Source organism: Carassius auratus, chromosome 27 (genome assembly GCF_003368295.1).
Source record: "Carassius auratus strain Wakin chromosome 27, ASM336829v1, whole genome shotgun sequence".
NCBI lineage: Eukaryota > Metazoa > Chordata > Actinopteri > Cypriniformes > Cyprinidae > Carassius > Carassius auratus.
Genome location: NC_039269.1, coordinates 26,725,455 through 26,749,992, shown reverse-complemented (window position 1 = coordinate 26,749,992; position 24,538 = coordinate 26,725,455). Strand labels below are relative to the sequence as shown.

Genomic DNA, 24,538 nt, shown 5'->3' with positions numbered 1-24,538 from the left:
CATTTTCCAGCTTCCCAGACGATTCCCAGCAGGGCACCACGTTATGTGCATCAACCTTGACTCAGATCAGCAAATCACACCTGAATGAAAGGGATGTCAGACGGAAGGAGTCTCTTAACCGACTCAATCCACTGGAGAGGGATCCTGAGGAGGTTAAAGTCAGGGACAACTGCTCCAAACTTCCAGTTTTTAACAAAGCTTGGCAGCTTCTGTCAGGTTCTCCTGACAGCAGATGGACCTGAATATCAAGGCTTTTGCATTCCTGTAACACACAGATTTGATTAAGTGACCCTGCAGCCTTGGCCAATCAGAAACACTGGTTATGGAAAGGGGTGTGGTCTAATTCAGTAGCTCAAAAGTAACAGTAAAGGGCATTTATAATGTATAAGAAATAATATATATATATATATATATATATATATATATATATATATATATATATATATTCTAAATAAATACTGTTCTTTTGAAATTTCTATTCTTCAAAGAATTCTAATAAATATGTATCCTGAATTTTCACTTTTGATGAATGTATTTTTATTTTTTGTCATTTCATTTGAACGTTGTGAGATTTAGCCAGTAGGAAACACTGTTGATGTTTATTGATATAATTTTGAAATCTATAACATTGTGTTTATCATTAAAGGCTTTTATGTCGGCCGTTTTAAAATCTAAATTACATGAATATAAATACATACATGTACTTCATTATATTAAAAAATATATACTGCTTTTGTGTGTATTTATATATACATAATAAACATACACAGTACACAGACATTTTATGAATGCAAAAACTTTTATTTTGGATGCAATTTATTTTGGACGTTTGACAGCACTAAAAATATATAAATAGATACATAATCATAAGCATTATATTAAAAGGCATAGTGGCCTCTGAATAGTTTTACAAATGTTTCTATTTATTTCCATTAGTAACACACTGGCTGACGCATCATCTTCCTGCACATGCTAAACGTCTCTACATATAATACAATTTAAAAGTAAATGAACATTGTTCAATCTAAGTCTATTAGGCAGCACAACAGTTTTCAACACTGACAATCAAGACACACAGAAGATGGGCTAATGATGCTGTTTCTTGAGCATCAAATCAGCATATTAGAATGATTTTTGAAGGATCACGTGACACTGAAGACTGGAGTAATGATGCTGAAAATTCAGCTTCACATTACAAGAATAAGTTATTTAAAATATATTAAAACAATTATTTTAAATTGTATTGTATTTTTTTAAATCATCGTTTTAATGCGTTTCAAGGCTGTATTTATTTTGAAATAATTAAACAACCCCAAACTTGAAAGGTAGAATTCTGCCTGAAAAGATCCATCCTGGTCTCATCTGACCATAAAATCTCATCTGGAAACGTAGTTTCTTTGATGCTTAAATTATACTTTAAAATATATTGAAAGAGAAAATTATTTTAAATTTGCAACACTATTTCACAACATTAAGTTTTTTTGCAGCCTAGACATAAAGCATTAAAATACAAGCAATTATCGTATATTTAAAGTATCACTGCATTTTACGACGTGTACAGCTTGTTTTTCTTCTTCTTCATCAAACTACATTTCCCAAGTGCCTCCGCGCAAAGTGCGTTATTCGGCGCATGCGCAGGACCGTTGGGCGCTCAATGAAAGCTGGTTGTTTGCGTTTTCATTTCTATCACAGCGCGAACTGCAGAATGAGTAAATCTAGTTATAAAACGGTTAGTTTATTGATTGGTACACGCGTTTAAAGATCTTGACAGCATTTCCTGAGTGTAATTTATTTAAAGCAAATTTTAGGACACTTGAATTAAAGTTAATTTATTATAATATTTTTTATTAGTTTGTATTGACTAATGTCTTTGTTTTCAGTTGAGCAACCCAGCAGTCTGTGTGATGTGACCTGTATCATTTGATCTGATTTGATCAAATTTATTGTATTAATATATTGTACAGATGATATTATCCGGCTGAATAAGAGGCAGAAACACTTCCAGGCCCCAAGGACGAACGCAGAGTCCCGGTCAAAGGTCAAGGGAAAAAATCTGTACCATTTAGAAGAGGTCAGGATTTGATGCTTGCTTCTTTTTATTTTCACATGAATTTTGTATTGAACCCAAGTGTCTTTTCCGCTTTCTCTAAGCATGTTTTAACATTTAAAAAAAATTAACAACCGCTGCATTATAATAATAAATTCAGTTTTTAGAATATTTTCAGTGTTTTGTTGGATTTATATATATATATAAGTATTATTTTATTTTCATTGTTTTTGTTCTGTCGCTGTCATTCTCTTGCACTGTGGAAGCTTCTGTCACAAAAAACATATTCCTTGTATGTGTTAAAACACCTGGCAATAAAGCTCATTCTGATTCTGATTCTGATGTCTGACAATGTTCTGCATCTGGTTTTGTTTTGGCCATCTGTAGGAACTGTTTTGAACAAACGCTTCACTCGACATTTACACGTGTTCTCACTTCTCTTAGAGATCTCAGCCATTTGTCCAGTGGTGTCAGATGCAGATCCAGAGGAGACCAAACAGACTGATGGACTCTCAGAAACCTCAGGGCTTGATTTCTTACAGACCTATTCGGCTTCACAGAAAATGTTAAGATTATAGTTAAAGTTAGAGTTGTTGCATGTGCACATGAGAAACATGGTGCAGAAGAAGCCACAACTCAAGTCCACATGAAAGCATATATTTGCCAAAAGAAAGATTTTACATTTTCAGATGAGATTTTATGGTCAGAGGAGACCAGGATGGATCTTTTCAGGCAGAATTCTACCTTTCAACTGATTTATTTTTTTATTTTGTTGCTATTATTATTTTAAAGGAAACTGTGATCCTTTTTTTCCTCAGAGATCTTTGATAAATACAAAAGTTAAAAAGTACAGCATTTATTTGAAATATAAATCTTTTGTAATATTATAAATACCACTTTTGATCAATTTAATCCATCCTTAAAAGTATTTATTTCTTTAAAAAAAAACATTGACATTTGCAAAATGTCAATGTAAGATTTGTAACTCAGTGTTGCACGAAAATTAAATTTAGAAATTAGGGTGTGTGACTTATCCATTGCAAATTAAGATTTATTTATTTTAGTGCCATCAAACGATTCATCGTGATTAACTGCATCCAAAATAAAAGATTTTGTTTACATTGTATATGTGTGTGCTCTGTGCATATATATTATGTGTGTATATATAAATACATCCCATGCATATATACATTTAAGAAAAAATGTACGTTTATATATTAAATATATTTATATATAATATAAATGAAAAGAATAGAAATATATGCATGGAAATATTTTCTAAATGTATACTGTGTGTGTGTGTGTGTGTGTGTGTAAATGCACACAGTACAGACAGATATGTAATGTAAATAAACTTACCGTATTTTCCGGACTATAAGTCACACTTTTTTTCATAGTTTGGCTGGTCCTGCGACTCATAGTCAGGTGCGACTTATTTATCAAAATTAATTTGACATGAACCGAGAGAAATGAACCAAGAGAAAACATTATCGTCTCCAGCCACGAGAGGGCGCTCTGTGCTGCTCAGTGCTCCTGTAGTCTACACTGAAGACATAGAGCGCCCTCTTGCGGTTGTAGACGGTAATGTTTTCTCTTGGTTCTTGGTTCTAAATAAATGCGACTTATAGTCCAGTGCGACTTATATACGTTTTTTTTCCTCATCATGACGTATTTTTGGACTGATGCGACTTATACTCAGGTGCGACTTATAGTCCGAAAAATACGGTATTTTGTATCAGATTAATCATTTGATGGCACTAATTAGTTTATTTTTTCGAACTTGTTTCAGTGTGAAAATGATTGCCTTTTGTTGATCATGTTCTGTACAGGAATACTCCCGACTGCTCAGCAAACACAGAGAGAAGCACGACAGGCCTCCTTCCTCTTCAGAAGAGGAATCAAAGTAAGAAGCGAATGAACTTCCTGCCTAGAGTTCACACACAGATGTGTGTAAAGCACAGAAGCTGATAACTTGTCACTAGCACATGTAGAGGAAATCTGGGCAGAAAGCTGCATGCATGGGTGCTGATCATGTGACACTCCTCACATTTAAGGAGCCATTTGCTTCACTTAAATATGTAATGTAGGAAGCATGCATGCTTAAAGTGTTTGAAAACAGGTTTTTAAGAATATGGTTGCTCTGTAGTATTTATATTAATGAATGTTCCTATGAAAACGCATTTAAAGGGAGAGAAATGCTCGTTTTCACTAAATATCGTGTTAATCTTGAGTACCTATAGTACTGCATCCTTCATAACTCCAAAAAGTATTTAGTTTTATTATATTCATAAGAGAAAGAAGTCTGTACCGATTTTTCCCGGAAAAACACGACCGGCTGGAGACGTGACGTGTGGGCGGAGCTAAAGAATCACGAGCGCCAGTAGGCTTTTGTGTTGACAGCGTGTGGAAGCTGTGACATTACCGTGAGGAAAAAAACATCCACAACAAACCATGGCTAACAGTCAGATTCAGCCGTTTATTTATGATCCAGAATCAGATCCAGAGGCTGAAATTTAACAAGAGCAGCATCAGCAATGACATCTCTATGTGGTATGTACTGAAACTGTATATATTTGCTTAGCGGCTTTGGAAAATGACTAAGTTCCACTTTGTCGTCTTTTTTTTTTTTAAGCTGTACATGTGGAAAGTGCAGTTTGATGACAACATCGCATGTTGTTTACTTGATGTGCTTACGCGCCGATAGCTAAGTTAACAACACAGAGATATTTGAAGCAGTTTTACTCACCGCCTGTGGTTCCAACACACGATCGTGAACCTTTTTCGTTGGGATTGCATTATCCTTAAGAAATAAACGATGTGCAAATTCCTCGTCAAACTGGGCCTTGTTTGTAAAACAAGCATCTTCGAAATGCAGGGAACAAACACAAACACTTGCACAGCTCCGTTGATGCTCTGTAAAAATAAACTCCATCCACTGGTCCCTTAATGCTGTTTTTTTGGTAATCTGTGCAGGATTGTCTTGCCCTGGCAACCAAAAATACACTTCTTTTGTGACATTTCGTGACGCTCTCGCTCTGATCAGTGAAGTCTGTTGTGTTCTCAGTGCTCTGCTATACGGGAGCGCGTGCTCTTCTTCCGGGAGAAGTGCCCTCAGGACCCATATAAGGAAATTCCGCTCCATCTAACGTCACACAGACCCATACTCGAAAAAAACTTTCCGAAACTTGTGACAAACCGGAAGGAGTATTTTTGGAACAGAAATACTCCTTCAAACGTACAACTTAATTTTTGAAACTTTGTCCATGTTTAGCATGGGAATCCAACTCTTTAACAGTGTAAAAAAACTCAGTATGCATGAAATAGCATTTCACCCCCCCTTTAAATGACTACTTTTATTTGAAGCAATATGAATTAAAAGTTAAGCCAATTCAAATATGAGAGCATTGATTTGGCTCCCTGTCTATTAATAGTTTAATGTTTTTAATAGGTTCATACACAAGTTCACAAGACAAAGTCTACTCCACTCACACAGAGAGCGCGCTCGTAAGTAAACATTATTCAATTTTTATTATTTATTTTTTGTGCTTTTTCTGGGTCAAACTTCTACAAACAGCAGTGGCATCCTCACTGTGTCAATAGACAACCCCACAGCTAGAACACAGCCCAAGTATGATTACATTTGATTAGAACCAGATGCAGCATTTCATAAAACACACAATGGTTGCCATTCAGATATTTGGATATATGATTGGTGTTTGTTTTGTATTTGTAATGACGCTCCGATAAGATGCCACACATATTTCCCATCCATTTGTTTCCGTCTTGTCATGTTAGTTTGGCAGGTTTGACCTTTCCAGCATGTTGTGAATGTGAGTCTGGGAACACAGAAGTAATGATGTTTGGTTTCGCTGCGCACAGGCCGGCTCAGTCCTGGTCCCTGCACCCCGTGACTCCAGCATGCTCCTCACCTCCTCCAGAGGAGCCCGAGAGGAACCCTCCTAAACGAGTCGCCCTGCAGTTCGATATCAACAGTGTTGGGAAACAGGTAGTGACCCTGGACCATGAAAACAGTCAGAAGAGTCATTTTTTCTCAATTTTGAAACTGAAAGCTGAATAAGCGAGCAACTACTTAAAAATCTGGAATCTGAGGGTGCAAAAATATTGAGAAAATTGCTTTTAAAGCAATACAGCGAAAATGTAAAAAATATTTTAATGCACATTATCTTGATTTAATATCCTAATGATTTTTGGCATGAAAGAAAAATCGCTAGTTTAGACTCATACAATGTGTTGGTTACTTAAGACATTTGAAGCTTAATAGTGGTTCATTTATGTAGGTAATGGGGAAACTACAATGCAAATAGATTGTGTAATACAGGTGAAATATTACCCGTTTTCATCTAAATTTAGCTTTTGACTATGTTGCTGGATCAGATGAAAACAGATACACACAGTTTTGTAATTTGAATATTGCATTTATTTAAATACATTAAAATTTGCAATGTAACAAAACTATTGGCATATGAAATTCAAACACCATTTAAATGAACAAAACATGGCTCACTTCATTTTGTGGCTAGTGCGTCTCACACACACTAGTCTGTTTTATCTCCTCGCCATCGCCTTTATATCTCCTTCCCCCACCGACACGATTCACACACTACTTACAATAAAAGTGCCCAATACAAATGAGGTAAGAAAGTGGTTTGACTTTTACAGATCATGCAGAACATGCCTAAAAGCAACAAAAAAGTTGGTTGTGAAAAAAAAAAAAAACTACATAGAGTGTGCTTTAACAAAGAAATGCAATACACAGCTTTGAATCTTTGGTTACAAAGTAGATTGAAGAACTTCACAGTTTGTTTTCTTTTTTTCTTTTCAATCCCGACCCAAAAACATACCAGACGTCAGGGTAGGGGGCAGGAGAATATGGCAACAGACTTCTTTTTCCAACATCCTACAAGCTTTCTTCATCAGGGTAGACCATTGAGGATTCAGTTTAGATCTTCGCCCACAAACCTGTACAAACTTGTAACGCTCTTTTTATCTTTACACTATACAAAATGTACATTCACACCAGGTTCACATTCTTAAATCCACAGAGAAACGTCGCTGTTAGTGTTTACACTCTACCCACTGCTACTCGGTCACCGTTTACGCTTGCATTGATGATCGATACTGTAAGACTGCCGCTCGCTCGCTCGCTGTCGGATCGAAGGGTTTTGTGACATTGTTCCTCTCGGAAAATAGCAGCCCTATAATAAATAACAGACGGTACAACTGAATCGACTGGTGAATGGAGATCACACGAAGTACGGTGGCTCTGAAAATAGACTCTCGCTTCTTATGCTAAAAAATACACCTCTTTCATGGCTGGATTCTCTTTATTAAAAAAATAACTCTCTTCACAATTTCTCCAGCTTGGGTGGGGGGGTGAGCGTGGTCCGAGTGAACGAGACTGGTTTCTGCACAGGCTTCAGGTGGAGGTGACGGTGGGCTGCGTCTGTGGAGGCGGGGGGTCTGCGCTCTGGGTGGAGTCCATCTGAAGCTGGGGCTGGGCTTGGGCTGGGACGGGAGCGATGGAGCTGGAGCTGGAGCTGGATTGGACGGGGAGCTGAGAGAGCTGCTCGTTGTTGGCCAGAGACTTGAGCACTGCGTTCTCTCGCTCCAGCACAGAGTTTCTCTCGTAGAGCTCCTTGATCTGCTCCTTCAACACCTCCACCTCCTCCCGCACAGCGTACATCAGATGGCTTTTCACTAAATCCTGCGTCACGGGGACAAAACATGACATTTCAGAAAATGGTGCATATTCACAGAACCATTGTTGGTTCCACAAAGAACCATTCAGTCAAAGAACCATCTCTTTCTGTTTATAATCTGAAGGTTCTTTATGGAAGCATTTAGACAAAAGAAGGTTTGTCTATGGCATCGTGAAGCTCCTTTATTTTAAAGAGTGCTTCCGCTGAGGCAGAGTGTAAGGATTTGTTCAATTCTCAGCAGATTTTCGGAGGTATGAATGATTCTGAAAACATTACTTCAGACCTCAGCCTGAATTTAATGTTAGAATTATGGCCAGTGAAAATGCAAACATGATCAGATCAGTTCAGCTACATTTGTGGGTACTACAACAGAAAATTACAGATTTTGTGAAAAAAAAAGTTTTTAAATTGTTCAAATTGTTGAAAAATGTTTTATTTGAAAATATTTTGCAGATTGTAAATTATAAATTTTGTATACATTTACCATTAGCAGACACTTTTACCCAAAGTGACTTGCAAATATTATACAATTATATCTTTTTTTAAACTTGAAATGAAAGCTTTTGGCATTAAAGCTCATACTTATACATAATACGAAAAAACATTTAAGTTTTTTTGCAGGGCTGGGATGCACATCTGTGTTATTAAAGTTTAAAATTACAAATATTTGTGTGTATATAAAATATATATATAAAATATATATATAAAATATATATATAAAATATATATAAAATATATATATATATATATAAATATATATATATATATATATATAAAATATATATATATATATATATATATATATATATATATATATATATATATATATATATATATATATATATATATATTATAATAAAAAGAAAATAAAAAGTATAGAAATGCACAAAATTAAAAACTTACCATTGCTTGTTCTATTTTATTATCAATGGCAACCACACTTGCTCCAGATGCACTGCAATAAAAAAAAAAGTCTTATTAAAAAGATCTGCTGCTTACAAACACATCATATCCATTTGGCAGAAGTTTAAAACCTGCACATTAAAGAAAAAAACCAACAGCACTGTTTCTTTTGCAGATTCTTTCTCCAAACTTCCTTTGTGTATGTAGTGGCACACAAACACACGTTCAAAAGTGTATGTAAACAATTGTGGTTCATTTGAACCTCTGGTCAAAAAATCCTGGAAAAAATGGAAAGGTTTCCACAAATATATGAAGCAGCACCACTGTTTTCCGCATTAATAATAATCATAAATGTTCCTTGAGCAGCAAATCAGAATATTAGAATGATTTCTGAAGGATCATGTGACAATGAAGATTGAGTGTTATCCCATCGCATAAATAAATTACGTTTAAAAATATTCAAATGGAAAACGGCTATTTTAAAGACAGCAAACGATGACACTGATTTAGAAACATTCTGTACTTTTCCCTCCAGTTTCCTTGCACAGGAAAAGCAGATAACCATCAACCATAAAAGGTCCATTTAAGAGGAAATGCATTTAGCACAAAAGCACACTGACACAATTTGGGAGACTAAATTGCTCTCCAAGTTGTGGTAATGCTAGCTTACACAAGCATACACATGTACACATGCATAAATAACTACTGAAGAGTTTATAAAGTCTCATAAAGGTCAAGAAGTTCAAAAGTGACAAAAAGTTGAGTGCTGTCTTGCAGCTTCAGGCCACACAAACATGTACAAAGAGTGTGTGTGCTCTTTAATATCCACACAACAGCAGTGACAGGCATCTCATATCATCCTCTATGATACTACCGAGTCCAAATACTGACCAAAGACTATTTTAAACAGGATCTTTGCACCTAAGGAAACAGCATGTTGGGGAACTTGTTCGACTGACAAATTAGATCCAGTCCTGCAACATATCCAAGACCACAGCAACGATAACCTCGAACAAAGGTATTTAAAGGCAGGCTTGACCATGCAAACCAAGGATCGCTTGCCTAACTTATTCTTGTCTTTAAAAGCAATGCTATTCTAATCTTTAAAAGATGCTGTGGTGAGAACTTAAGGTTACTGTCAAGAAATAGAACTGACTCGGAAGAGAGATCACATCATAGTCCCACAAAGTAAAAAAAAATGTATATGCATATTTATTTATATATATATTAGGGGTGTAACAGTACATGTATTCATGTGGAACTTCATTGGAAACAGTTTTATATAGTGTTAGTTTTGATAAGAAAAAGTTTAATCTTTCAAATTGTCCTTTTTTTCAGGAAACTCAAGCAATAAATGCCGTTTTGATGCTCTTGGATTGAGTGTGACAGATCGCTGTATAAATGCCTCAGTTCAAACTGCTGTTGATTACTACATTTAAAATTAAATAGTAATTACATTTAAGTTTGGGCTTTGTTGGTAAAGGGTTAGTTTCCCAAAAAAAGAAAATTAGCCCATACGTTACTCACCCTCATGTCATGCTAGGTGTATATGACTTTCTTCTTTCAGAAGAATCCAGTTGGGATTATATAAAAAACTGTCTTTGATCTTTCAATCTGTTTCACGTCAGTCAGCGGTTGTTGCATGCATCGGTCCAAAAGAAGTTAATTAAAAAGCGCCCATCCACCATATAAAAAAACCTCTCTCACACGCCTCCAGTGGGTGAACAAAGTCCTTCTGTAGCGAATCAATGTGTGTTTTAAAGAAAAATAACCATATTTAAAATGTAATAATCACTTTAATCTAGCATGTGCTCACAGTTGTACACTGAAGCAGCTCCAGGCAGATGACGTATGGAGGTCAGCGATGTGCCGCTCAGAAGTGACGAATGTGTAAGCACAGCTGAGAAAACAAAACAATGGTCAATAATTAGAAGTACGAAATGAGGATTTGTAAAGAAGATTGTCGGAGGATTTTGATATAAGGCAAGAGGAGACTGGTTTTCCTTTGCTAAAGTAAGGGAACTTTGCTACCTTTGCTCCTGTAAATAAACGTTGGTTTTCACGAGACTCACCAGCACATGAGCAACGCTGACCTCATACTTCATCAGCTAGAGCTACTTCTGTTAACAACAGTGAGCGCATGCTAGATTAAAGTGATTATTACATTTTGAATATGGATATTATTTTCCTTACAAAAACGCTTTGTTCACCCCCCGGAGCCGTGTGAGACACTTTGTTTTTTATGGATGGGTGCCTTTTATTTAACTTCTTTGGACTGATACATGCAACTAGGCCTGGGCGAAAAATCGATTGAATGAATTTATTCAATTTTTTTGTTACAGCCGATTTAAAAAATAAGTAAATCGAGTATTTGTGTAATGGCACATTTTTGGCTCCCAGGAGCTTCCGTAGCGTTAGTTTCACATGGCAGTATGACAAGCGACAAAAAACATCATAGCACACACGAAACAGCAAGCGACAACATGGCTACCGGTGAGAGTTGGAAGTTTGTTCCCAAGAAAGGAATAAAATCATCTGTTGTTTGGAACTGGTATGGGTTTGCTGTGACAGACATGGAGCAAGAGACCCCATGCTGCCTGAAGCATTTATTTGAGTATCTTTCTCAGTTAACAAACGGCTCCATGTAGTAACAGCTGCTCTATGCGAAATCACGCACCTGAGGGAATTTACCGCTGATTAGAAAACCGGCTTATGTGCATTAACGATCAGCCGATCGTGATCTGAGCAGCCCTACTTTTGATTAAATAAAAGCAAAATTTGCTTTAAGTTGTCTGCTGTTTGTACTTATTGCTTTTCTTAAGTAGGGGGGAAAAATCTGAAAAAAATTGGAAATCGAAATAAAAAAAATAAAATCTGAGATTTTATTTTAAGGCCATATCGCCCTGCCCTACATGCAGCACTCACTGAGTGCCATAAAATAGCTTGAAAGATCAAAGACAGTTTTTAATATAACTCCGACTGGATTCGTCTGCAAGAAAAAAGTCATATACACCTGAGATGACTTGAGGGTAAGTAATTTATAAGCTAATTTTCATTTCAATTCATTTTTCAATTTTTCAGCCATATTGAACCTTGAACTCAAACCTGAAGTATGTACCGAACCATCAAATCTGTTTATAATATTGTTAGCTCTCTGGTTTGGCTCATAACCTAAAACGCTTCCAACACAGACTTACACAATATATAAGATTTTTGTCATAAAATATCCAAACACCACTTGCACAGTGTGATATACTTCACGCAGTTGTGTACTTTGTCCCAAAAGTGCCCAAGGATTTGTAAATCCAGAGAATAGGGCTGGGATAAACGATTATTTTTTAAACGATTAATCTAGTGATTTTTTTTCGATGCATCGATTAATCTAACGTTTCATTTTTTCAGACCGATTCGATTTCGATTATCTCCCCATTAATTGACTACTAACAATTTATACATGTTGATTTACATATCTGAATGAAAAAAACATGAATTCCTTAACATTGCAATATATGTTTATTGCTCTTAAAATTACAATATAAAAGACTGACTAAGAATGCATTACTTTGCACTTGTATAGAGATAGCATCCAATAAAACCTTGAAGCCTTGAAAACACATAGCTTACTGAAACAAGCTTACTGAACACATAGGGCCTTGCTTACTGAAAAAAATCTCTTCTTTCAGATGAAAATAACAACAACTTGATGTGTAGCATTCAATAAAAAGGTCACCCGAAATACTTGTTTAGAGCAATTGAAAGAATACAGTAACCAATGTAAACTTGAGGGATTTAAGCTAATACAGAGAGTGATTTTCCAAAAAAATTAATAAATAAAAATGAAAAGTGGGAGCCAGCAGCCTGTCATGGAGAAAAAAAAAATCTGTGAATGCTCCACGTGAAACTTTGGCGTTCCGCCCTTTTTATATCGTGTCTAATGATTTTGGTTAATATGCACGAGGGAGAGAGCGAGAGAGAGAGAAAGAGAGAGAGAGAGAGCAAGACAGCGCTCGTGTAGTTTGAAGACTGTGAGTGCGCGAGCGCGCGTGAAACTTTTGTGTTTTGCCCTTTTTATATCGTGTTTAATGATTTTGATTAATATGCATAATATTGTTTGAAGACTGTGAGTGCGCGCGCAGCCGGGGCTCTCTCTCGTACGTGCCCTGTCAGGCGCAGCAGTCATTCTATTCTACATCACTCACCGATCAAATAAGACTTTGACAGCCACCAAAAAAAGAAGATCAATGCAGAAAAACCCCTGGATTGGTTATATAACGTTGGACAGAATGTTGATCCGGCCATCGTGTATATTCAGCACACATAAGGTAAACGTTTTGCAAACTTTTTTAGAGAAATAAAAACAGGTTGACGAATTGATGCGCATATTTTGCGTCTATATATTCTTTGCATCGACGTCATCGATGACCTCGATGCGTTTTCCCAGCCCTACCAGAGAAATTCCCATTTTAAATAATGACTCATCCCTGTTACTCCCTAATATTTGTCGCAATTAATGACATAATATTTGCACGACCATTGGTTTTCCCTAATAAAAACAAACAAAAAAATGATACTGTACACTTAAACTAAATCCCTAATGGCTGTCGTGAAAAAAAAAGGAAAATTAAATGTTTAGAGTTAGATTCTTTTTACGCGTTTTAAAAGTGTTGCGCATTATGAACCAATCACAAATCTGTTGAGTTTATGAATGCTAAGTCCAATCAGAAGCATTCAGATGAGTCATTCCCAGTTGAGATTTTTCGCTGAGTGTACTCTTGCTCGCTTTCTCTGCATAATTTATGCACCGTTTGAATAAATGTGGAAGGTAAAGGTGATAAAGTAATTCATTACTTCATCCATGAACTCTCCCTTCGTTTCCTTTTTTCTTTATAGCTTCATCAAGCTTTGCCTATGTTATTGTTTTAAAAATGCCACTTTTAGTAGCGAAAAACTTACATAGTGCCTTTAGATCAGTAGCACTTTATTTTACAGTCCTGTTCTGCATGTATATTCAATGTATTATTATTATAGCAATTACGACAACTGGGCAATAACTAGGTACTTACCCTGAACCTAACTTTAACCCATGTAGTTACCAGTATTTCCGGAGTTAGTACACTGCAAGAACACAAACTAAAACGAAGTGTAACTCTTAAGTATAAAATACTTCTGGAGCTAAGTGGGTGGACACTGTGGCACTCCGCTGTATAAAAGCCTTGCAGCCCAACACTCAGTTTATTAATTGCGTTAGTGAAAAAGCAATGTTTTAAACATGAAACATGGTTCAATATCACATTTTAGCCCATATTTATCAATATTGCAATCTGCGTTTGAGCCCCGTGTTATGTTTGCGCTGAGCACCACTGCAAAAAGCACCGTTTAAGCCTCAAGCCATGCCTGGCCCATGCAGCACACTTCAACCCTCATTTGCCTTCACACCAGGGCCGTCCCGTTACTGTACCTATCACAGGTCATCTTTGAGTCCTTCAGCCTACTGCCAGACTGGAAGGCTTGGAAGAAAGCTGTGGAGGGATTCCTGCACTCCATCCAGCGGAAAGAGAGAAACAGAAAAGGTTACATGAGAAACGAAAAGAACAGGCCAAAGAGGAAATCAGAGCCGTGTTTTTTGTAGTCTGCTTAGTCTGTAGTGTATAAAACAACATCAAAAAACAGTTTAGGTAAACCAGGCCATATATAAAGATATTCACTATATATATTTGCAATGTTTTTGCTGATGCAAATTAGGCAAGGGCATGATTATTATTATGTTTTCAATTAGCTTTTGTGACCATTAAGTTTCATGACCATGCCAGAATCATATTATTCATAGATTTAGATAGACAGTCATAAGGGTCAATTTTTTAAAAATGTAGATCTATACATCATCTGAAAGCTGAAAAAAAAATCTTTCCATTGATGTATACAACAATTTGAAAATCTGGAATCTGAGGGTGCAAAAAAAAAAAAAAAAAAAAAATCTAAATATAGAGAAAACTGCCTTTAAAAGTCCAAATGAAGATCTTAATTCATATTACTAATCAAAAAATAGGTTTTAATACGTTTACAGTAGGAAATGTAAAAAAATATCTTCATGGAACATGATCTTTAATTAATATCCTAATGATTTTTGGGTTAAAAGAAAAATCTTTAATCTTGACCCATTCAATGTATTTTTGGCTACACTTGAATTTTCACAGTATACATTTTGTAAAAACAAAATGCAATATAGCTCATATTAAAGCTATTTTAGAACAATCAAAAGACTGAAAAGCACAGATATTCAGATAATTTTTATGTTTATAACCCAGTCATAGTCAAACCACACAACGTATATTCTAATTTCAAAAAACCTCACTGACATTTAAAGATATGAATTATGACCCCAAGCATCTAAATAAATATTGGTCAGTTGCAAAAACCTGAAAAATCACTCCCACAAATACCAGGACCTTTCCTTAAAGGAGAAGGACAGAATGTACTATATGGGGATGGGAGGCCGGAGACCCTCCTCTCCTCTCTGTATAGGAATGGGAGGGGACAGTAGACTACCGCATGTGTGGACTCTGAGCAAACAGCTTTTCCTGCTGCTCTGCGGTGAGGCCGAGACCCCACAACCACACGCCTCCAAAGAGCTCTTTTACTTCTCAGCATGCATGTAACCTCACGGGGACGGCAGATTATATCTGGATCCAATAAACTTCAGAATCATTGCTTTAGAAGGCACTCGACAGCTTCAACAGCTACTTGTTGAGACAAATACGTGTTTTCTGCAGATTCCAAATGTATAGATGATGTTACACATGAGCTAGCTGGATCGGATTGTAAAACCACAAGCCAATGAAAAACATACCATCGAAATAAGGTAACCAGGTTAGGGTAACCATAATAGTGGGCTACCAGGAAATATTACTGCTTTATCACTAAGGTCATATTTTTAACTCTGAAGTGGATCAAAGCAAATGGATTTGTTATAAGAACAAGGTTTAAAGTAGAATAAAGATAAGGTAGTATGCAAGTCATTTGAAAAGTCCTTCCAACATGGCTAAAGGGACGGTTTCAACAAAAAAACTGTTTAAGACCTTATTTATAAATTATACTGCAATCTAAAGCACAACGAACTTTCTGCTTTTACATGTATGCAAAGTTATGCATGCAGTGCATGCGATCATAAATACAACTCATATAACACTGAAAAGTTAAGGATGTGCCAATCCGATAACCAGTGTATGTCTGATACAAATCTTTCTTCGTAAGATAGAGTCTCATCAGATGGGACAGAAACACATATTATACGGTTGTTAATGTTAAACAGGTCCGCACGATATTTTGAAATATGCAATATGGCTTAATGCAATTGTAAGCTTTACTGTGATTCGAGCCCCCGCGAAACACTGATATCATGGGCTTCACTCTGAAAATGGGATTTGACGAAACCCCACCCAAATTATACGATTATTTTACGAAATGAAGAAATTAAGTCATAAATAATATTACTTTAATTTCACAGTAAAATAAAATTGTTTTCATTACAAAATATTTGTTTAATATTTGTATTTAGTTTTGTCAAAAGATTAATTGCGATTAATCGCATCCAAAATAAGTTTGTTTACATTATATATGTAAGTGTGCTCTGTATATTTATTATGTATAAAAATACACACACACGCATGTATATGTATTTTGAAAATGTTTACATGTATTTATACGTGTGTGTATTTATATATAAATAAATATACATCCGAAAACACACACACATTATGTAAATAAAAACTTTTATTTTGTATGCGATTAATCACAATTAATTGTTTGACAGCACTATTTTTACTTAATAAAAAACTTAATTATTAATTATTATTTTTTATAGTCATTCAATTGCTCAAAAACAAAGGGAACGCAGCTTACCAAAACACAAAATTTATGAAATAGTTAACGAGAGAGGTTTGAGATGGTTCTTGTTAAATGGAAATCAAAAGTATGAACACCCAAATTTTTCCAGATCATTCAGCAAAAATAAAAATAATTCAGTGTCAAACAAATAAATAAAAATCTAGTAAAAATTACCTAACATTTCAGATGCAACTCAGGATTTTCAGGAACTCCCCAACAAAATCACAAAACTAAATGTGTGTGAGACCTGTGCTGGCAAAATGAGTCGCAATAAGCAGATTTACAAACATAAGTTGACAAAATGATGTATGATTTGTTGGAATCAACCAAAAAATGAATGAGCTATACCATTAGAGTCAGCAAAGTCAGCTTAAAAAAGTACAGTTAAAAGATTTCTGAAGATCCCAAAGCATATTCACCAAGCAACATTGCATCTTCGCCTCCACTGCTTTTCTTAATAAGAACTGCTTTATTAATAATCACAATAAAGCTTTTTTTTTACCTTTGTTATTAAAGATTAGAACAAATATGCAAGTTAACAGTAGAACAAATATATAAGAACGAAAAAATAAATTGTGCATTACTTTTTTCATCTTGCATCTAAACAGAAGGAAGAAAACAAACAAATTAATCAAATATAAAAATAGCTTTAGTGCATTCATTACAAATAAACTGATTATTAAAACTAGAAAAGCAGTTCTGAGAGCAGAGAGTGGTGAGGGGAAGCTCCAGTCATCAACATGTTTATAAATAACTTGGGATTATATATCAGTACGGGATGGGAAAAAGAAAAACGTGTTATTGATCCATTCCAACAAAAAGAATAAAATGTACTCCATTTGTGTGCACGGTGTATTTTTTTATGCTTCGAGTATTGTGATGTCAGCTTACCGACTCAAATCAATTTGTGCACTTCACATTAGTTCTGTGCTTAAAAATGTAGTGTGATGACTGGCGCTTACACAACACGAAAGCAGCAGCTTTTATTCTTAACACAAAAGTGAGATCGGAAAGATGATGACAACACAAGACCTTCAGAAGTTCCCCCACAGGAAGTACCAGAAAACTGTGTACTGAAGAGTTTGACAGCTCATATACTGCTTCAGGTGCTGAGAGAAGCGTGTTTTAAAAGAAAGAGTGAATGCCTGCCAGATACAAAGACGCTGTCAGGTATGAGAGGCATTAGAGAGAGAGAGAGAGAGAGAGAGAGAGAGAGAGAGAAAGGGGGAGAAGGTACACTGTGACCTGCGCTGCTGTTGAGAGATTGAGACGCATGCATCAAATGTAAGACACTTCACTGCAAAACAATTGTTTTAAATCAAGAAACAAAAACTGAAAAATTGAAGATAATGTCAGCGTAAGGCTTTAACCTTTTAAAGCTAATCGTTGTCATCTATTGGTCAGGCTTACAAAACTGGAGATCTGTCAGGGGATGTTATATGCCGACATACACCATCATTCTCTGAAAAGGTGAAAAACAAAACTAACCAGCAGATGGGGCACAATCTGATCTCAACGTGCACAATGAGCTAATTCATCTAAAACACTTTCAGATGTTAAGACTCATAATCCGAAGACTTACAATGTCAAAAAGCATCACATACGGGACGAAGTAATTATGAATTGTTACGCCGCAGGACTTGGACCTGGTCTGTGTTGTGAATCACTGCGTGATGCAATCAGGGTTTTGTTGGTTGAGCTAACTGGGTGGATTTCAAACAACAGGTCTATGTCAGATTTCACACCAAATCAAAACATTAATTTAATTTTCAAATTTGCTTTGTGACATTTTAATTGATATTAAGCACATTTACCCTCTTCCTTTTTCATCACCAAATCACAGTATTTTTTTTTTATTTTTTTTTTTAAAGAGGGAAACACATTACAGTAATTTACTGCATTGGGGCAAATGCATACAACTGCAATGAGAATTGGTAACAATAAATGCATTTAACCTTCATGGAGTTGTCATGTAACAATGGAAAAATACTACCATTCAAGTTTGAGGTCGGTAGGAGTTTTTGAGTAAAGTTTCTTCTGTTTACCATGGCCACATTTCTTTGATCAAAAAAATACAATAAAAGCAGTAATGTTGTAAAAATATTATTACAATTTAAAAGTAACTTTTTATTTTAATCAATTTTTTTAAATAATTATTTTGATCCAAAGCTGTATTTTCAGCATAATTTCTCCAGTCTTCAGTGTCACATGATCCTTCAGAAATCAGTCTAATATTTAGTGCTAAAGAAACATTTCTTATTATTATCAAATGTTAATATTTTTGGGGAAACATTCCTTTCAGAATTCTTTGATGAAAAGAAAACTTGTTTAAAAAGTCTTCTTTTGATCAAATTAATGTTTTCTTGCTGGATAAATGTTTATTATTATTATTATTATTATTATTATTATTATTATTATTATTATTATTATATTATTATTATTATCATTATTATTATTATTGACCACAATTACACATTGGAACAGTAGTGTAATTTTTATTTTGGTTTACATTTGATTTTGGTAAAAAAAAAAAAAAAAAGTTGTTTAAACTTATACAAATTATTTTAATTACAAAAAATCTATTATATCCCCAAAAACTAATGTGAAAAAAATGTGCTAGAAACATTAAAGTACATTTGCACTGATTAAATATTTCAGGTGTAAACCAAAACATCCGCAACGTGTAATATAGAAATATAGACAGCCATCGTTCACTGACAAGCTGCACAAAACCACGATCATATTTTGCGCAGCTTGTCAGTGAACAACGGCTCTGTGTAGTAAACGCTGCTCTATGTGAAAGTGCGCTGCTGATATTGATTTACCACTGATTACAGAACCGGGCTTTACTGACAAGATACTAATTAAATAATCGCATGCAATTTATCATGCAGCCCTACAGCACTGTGCAACAAAAGAAACAGTGGCTGCTAAATATACAATTTTAAAGACTTTCATGAAGCTTGCTGGGGAACAAAGACCGATGCGTGGCATATTTCAGTCATTCCTGAACAGGAGTGCCATCTTCTTGAGGAAATCACTCAACATGTTATCTGAACAACAGCCTGTCAGATGATCAAGGACACTCATGCCCCTAGACATAAAGAAGATGAAAAACATGTCTTTAGAGTCATAAACGGGGTGTGATGGCTGTCTGTGTCTTTTAAAAGAGCAATCAAGAGAGAAAAGAAAAAATGTTTTTAACCATGTAGTGAAGCAACCTTATCTCTAGAAGTGAAAGATATGGGAAGGACTACTGTTCGCTACATGATAGGCCTTCACTATAACTGGCCCCCATGGCATATCAACTACAAAAGGTGTCACCAGAGACAAGCGTCTTTAGCCCGGGCCGGCGATTGAGAAAGGCACGTAGGCGGAATTGCACTGAGATCCAGCTCTTGCATTTACGACCACTGCCTGCCCCATCTACTTTGTTCAGACTAGCACCAAGTTAGTTAAAGCCACAGAGTCATCTCAAGCTCTCGACAGTTCACCATTTCCTCTTGAGTATGCCAACAAGATCATATATTGTGTACAACTTGCAACGCTGGAACCGAAAGTCGAGCATCTAAGAGGAAGCCGAGCAGTGACACTTCTCAACTGAAACTGTGTCACCAGATATGCACCGTCGCTTTTCAATTGAGAAAGCATTTTATAGTCACTGCCATTTCTGGCATGCTTGTGACATCCGGAAACAAACAAGAAACATTTTTGTTTGAATGTTTGTTTTTAGGGCTCTGACAGATTGTCAGAGTAGTACAGTAACCATATCTTATCAAGATGCAACCTCACGTCACTTTGAAAACAACTTGTCTTATACGCTTTTCAACAATTTGGGGTCAGCAATATTTGTACTTTTTATATGCATTTTTCTTTAAATAAAAAAATAAAAAAATCAGCAGGTATGCATTATTACATTTATCAGAAGTGACAGACATTTACAATGTTAAAATGTTTCACATAATCGCTCTTTTCACTTTCTAATTATGACAGCACAACGGTTTTCACCATTGATAAAAATAAAAAATGCTGCAAATCAGCATTTTAGAATGACTTCTGGAGAATCATGTGAGGAATGATGCTGAAAATTGTCAAATATATTCAAATAGAAAGCAGTTATTTTAAATTGTAATAATTTCACAATATTGCAGTTTACTGTATTTTGATCAAATAAATGCAGCCTTTTACGGACCACAAACTTTTGAACAGTAGTGTATATTAAGCTTAATTTCCAACTTCATCACCAACAAATAAAAATCCAACATCACTATTAAACTTTGGTGGAAATGTAAACAACTTGATAACAACATCAGAAGATATGACCAGTCAAAAGGTCATTAATTTGTTTTCGTATATTATATTACATACACAAGCTCTCTGGAACGTAGCATTAGGTTAACAACAGTTAAATAAAAGAGCCTATACTACAACTACGAGTCATTCTATAAATTGAAATTTCAGCACTTGACAGATGGAAAGTGACTCCTAAGTAGCATTAAAGCACAGCTTCTTGCGATGGTTTTAAGTGCATTTTTGGGAAATACACGTGAGAAACAAAAACGAACGTTCATAAAATGACTCGTAGAAAACGCTCTTAAGCACTAAGACCAATCATTATCCAGAAACGCAGCCCAGAGCTGGAAACCAGATTATATGAAGTTGCTTTAACATTTCTGTGTATTGAGTACCTCACATAATTCAATTGTTTTAAATTACTTTAGTTATACAAATCATGCATAAAAAAAAGATGTATATGTATATCAATAAAGAAATCTGTGGGTGTGTCCAAACTTTTGACTGGTAGTGAAATAGCAAGAAATGTCACAACTGTCATGAGAGCAACCAAATATCAATCATCATGTTACTGCATTCCTCACGAAACAACCACAGCAGGCACACACAGAGATCGGCCCATTAATGCTACGAACACCGCATGGAAAATTACCAAGATGAAGCAGCAAATGACTCTTAAGCTGCTGAATATCATTCAAAATGCATGCTACATTTTTGTTCATCTACATTTGTTGACACTTTCCACATAAAAAAAATATTCCTATTAATATCAAACAATCTTACCTGTGTGTATTGCTTAAAAAAATATTTAAAAAAAACAATCTGGAGCTAAACTAAATAAAAACAAAACAAAAGAAGAGTAGGGTTCCCACACCTTTTGACCGAATTCCATGATCGCTGGTTAAAGTTTTATTTATTAATTCTTTAAATAGAGATTGCACAGAACAAATTCTAGTTAATGAAATCCACTATATAATCATTCCAACGAGTTTTCTATGACTGTGGGAACCCTGCATGAGAGTGAAGACCCCGAAATCATTCAGATCACCAGTGGCACCTCACCTGTCGTCCTCCCCATCAATGGAAATGGGTATCCCGAAAAAAGTGTTGACAGCCGGACTGTGCAACTGCAGGCCTTCTGTGATTAAGGGCTTCACCATGTCTTTACTGTGAACCTGCGCAGACGCATCAGACATCCTCCGGCTCTCATCCATCTGGCTGAATACGCTGGGCCCCATTCCTGCTGCCGTCCCATTTCGGGGAGCCTGGGAAGCCTGGCTGTGTGCAGAGGCATTGGGTGACCCTACTGCGAGCGTCACTGGTGCTACGGGCAAGCTCTGAGTGCTTTGCAGAGCGGTCGATAAACCGTGCATTACTCCTGAGGCCTGGTATTGGGCCAGCGTTTGCTGCTGATGCTGAATGGAGGGCATCGGGGCACCACTGCTCAACAGCCCCGCCGCCAGATTTGGGACAGGCGACAGCGGTGCGCTCCCTAAGGGAACACCTCCAGGGACTCCAGACATTTCTACTGTACCCAGAACCTGCACACCTCCTGTGGCCGACGCCGGATGAGGGGACGACCCCTGACTGAGGACATGTCCGGCGGAAAGGCTCACCCCAGGGAGAGTCTGGGTGACTGTGATGGGCACGCTGCGCTGGCCGAAATCAGGCTGACTGGTTGATACCAGAGCCGGCTGGCTTTGCAGTTGGTGCATAATAGGCTGGGGTTGATAAAGCAGCGGCTGCACTTGAGGAGACGGAGGGATGCTGGGAGATTTCTGAAGGTGGGCACCTGGGTGTCCTCCCTCGTGCTGAGCTGACGGAGGCACTGGCTTATTACTAAAGGACTCCGGTGACCCGGACCCCAGGGCCACGCTGAAGCCTTGCGGTTCTAGATTATGATGGAAACACGACCCGTCTGAATTTACATCAGGAGCCATCACGGAGCCGACGGTGGCCCCGAGGCCGCTGTCTCTATCCGCTCCGGGCTCAATCACATTGGTGTGTCTTATACTATCCACAGTCCTGCTCATCACAGAGCCCTCGGGGTCTTTTTCGTAAAACTCCATACAGGTCCACCGGCCCCTCCTGAAGGGCTCTCCGGTGCCGTGGTCAAGCTTAATGACCCTGAAGCGAGAGCTGCAGCTGGTTATAGTCGTGGCGCTTGATGAACTAGTGACTGTTTGAGTCCCAGAGGCCTGACTGGAGTTTCGCGGGACAAACCCGCCGTTCTGGGGGGTCTGGCCCTCTGAATCCCCCACATTATTCAGAGTCTCCTCTGAGGAGCTCCTGTCGCATACCTCAGTCCTGCCCGTGTCAAAGATCTCGGAGGACACGTCCTCTGTCCGAGATTCATCCGGGTCATCCAGGCTCTCAGTGTCGTCGGTCGCGCTGTTCGCCGCGACTTGAGCCTGAGTCACACTCGTGATCTGAAAGCAGCTCTTCTTCTTGGCCGGCATCTTAGACATGCTTAACAGCTCTTTGAGACACCTTAAAGACGCCGCTGACTTGACAAAACAGCAAACAGTTGCCCCAAATTTCACAGTTTTCCGCGACGGTCGTGCGTCATCCGTCTTCCTCTTCTCTCCTGTTGCATTTTCGACGCGCGCGTGGCGGACGAACACAACCTCCGCGAGCGGTGTGCGCGAGGTGACGTGTCGGTTATTAGTTTATCCTCATATGCTGGCGATCGGAGCTCGGTGAGGCCGCTGTCGTAGATTCGGTTGTGTTCACTCCCCCTGCTGCCTCTCACTTCTCTACCTACAGATGAGAATCAAACACATCCTGAACGGGCGCGTTTGAACGCCGCCTAATACGTCACCACACTCGCAAACTAGATTCCGGCGTAGTTAAAAAAACAATCACGAAAACGGTTTGGAATTAAAGTTTTTAGCTAACTATAACTAACGTTAGCAGACTTCGGAAAAAGAAAATCTAAAAAAATTACCTCCCGACAAGATGGCTATGTAAATTCGCGATGCATGCTGGGAAACGAGCGCAACAGGCATGGCGCGTAAATAGGATGATGAATACGGATCCTACGTTAAACTAGTGCAGTGGCGTAAACACCTTTACCCTTTCCTTTTCGATAAGCGCTTATTAAAACATATGATTAAAATAACACTCGTAATGTCAAAACTCATTATAAAACGGGTTATTTTAGTGCTAAGCAAAATATGTGAGTATAAACGAAATTATTGAGGTGGCCAGGGCTGCTTGTCGCATTTTTTTTTCATCTTTTTTTTATTCACTTGTAGGCTACTGTAAATATTAGTCAAGAGTCATTTATTTTCGAAATCAATCAGTCTATCTATCTATCTATCTATCTATCTATCTATCTATCTATCTATCTATCTATCTATCTATCTATCTATCAACAACTATTTTAGCCAACAGAAACTGTATAAAAAAATAAAGAAACTGTATATAAATATGACACATAAAACATTTATATAAAACAACTTATTTGACAGTTGTAGCTTTGTTTTTAAAATCTAGATTTTTTTCATCTTGTCTGAATATATTGATGTTTTTCCCCCAGCAGCTAATTCTGAAATATATTTTGAACATAATTTGCAGTAAAAAAAAATCAATCAAATTTAAGAGAAAACAAGATCAACATATAAAACCGTAGTTGGAGAAAATAGGCATTTACACACACACACACACACACGCATATATATATATATAA

The 24,538-nt window shown here is 36.8% G+C and overlaps 1 protein-coding gene across 2 annotated transcripts; it reads right to left on the bottom strand.

Moving 5' to 3' along the window:
* Positions 1-6,467: 6,467 nt before the first annotated feature.
* On the bottom strand, positions 6,468-23,840 carry LOC113046081 (TSC22 domain family protein 2-like). 2 transcript variants are annotated; one of them, XM_026206930.1, is made up of 4 exons: positions 21,910-23,840; positions 14,129-14,203; positions 8,671-8,722; positions 6,468-7,772 (listed from the first exon to the last, which is right to left on the bottom strand). In XM_026206930.1, exons 1-4 carry the CDS (start codon positions 23,313-23,315, stop codon positions 7,485-7,487), a joined length of 1,821 nt encoding a protein of 606 aa, XP_026062715.1. In that variant the 5' UTR covers positions 23,316-23,840; the 3' UTR covers positions 6,468-7,484. The 2 variants fall into 2 exon arrangements, with proteins under 2 accessions (XP_026062715.1, XP_026062716.1); XM_026206931.1 differs by lacking the exon at positions 14,129-14,203 and having other exon boundaries at positions 21,910-23,839.
* Positions 23,841-24,538: the final 698 nt, after the last annotated feature.

What these genes read in the sequence shown, in the direction of transcription:
- LOC113046081 (XM_026206930.1), bottom strand. Translation starts at nt 23,315, where the DNA reads ATGTCTAAGATGCCGGCCAAGAAGAAGAGCTGCTTTCAGATCACGAGT. An exon ending in TCAAAGATGACCTGTGATAG is followed by an intron (nt 8,723 to 14,128) that starts GTACAGTAACGG and finishes TTTTTATTGCAG; the next exon opens with TGCATCTGGAGCAAGTGTGG. An exon ending in ATAAAATAGAACAAGCAATG is followed by an intron (nt 7,773 to 8,670) that starts GTAAGTTTTTAA and finishes CCCGTGACGCAG; the next exon opens with GATTTAGTGAAAAGCCATCT.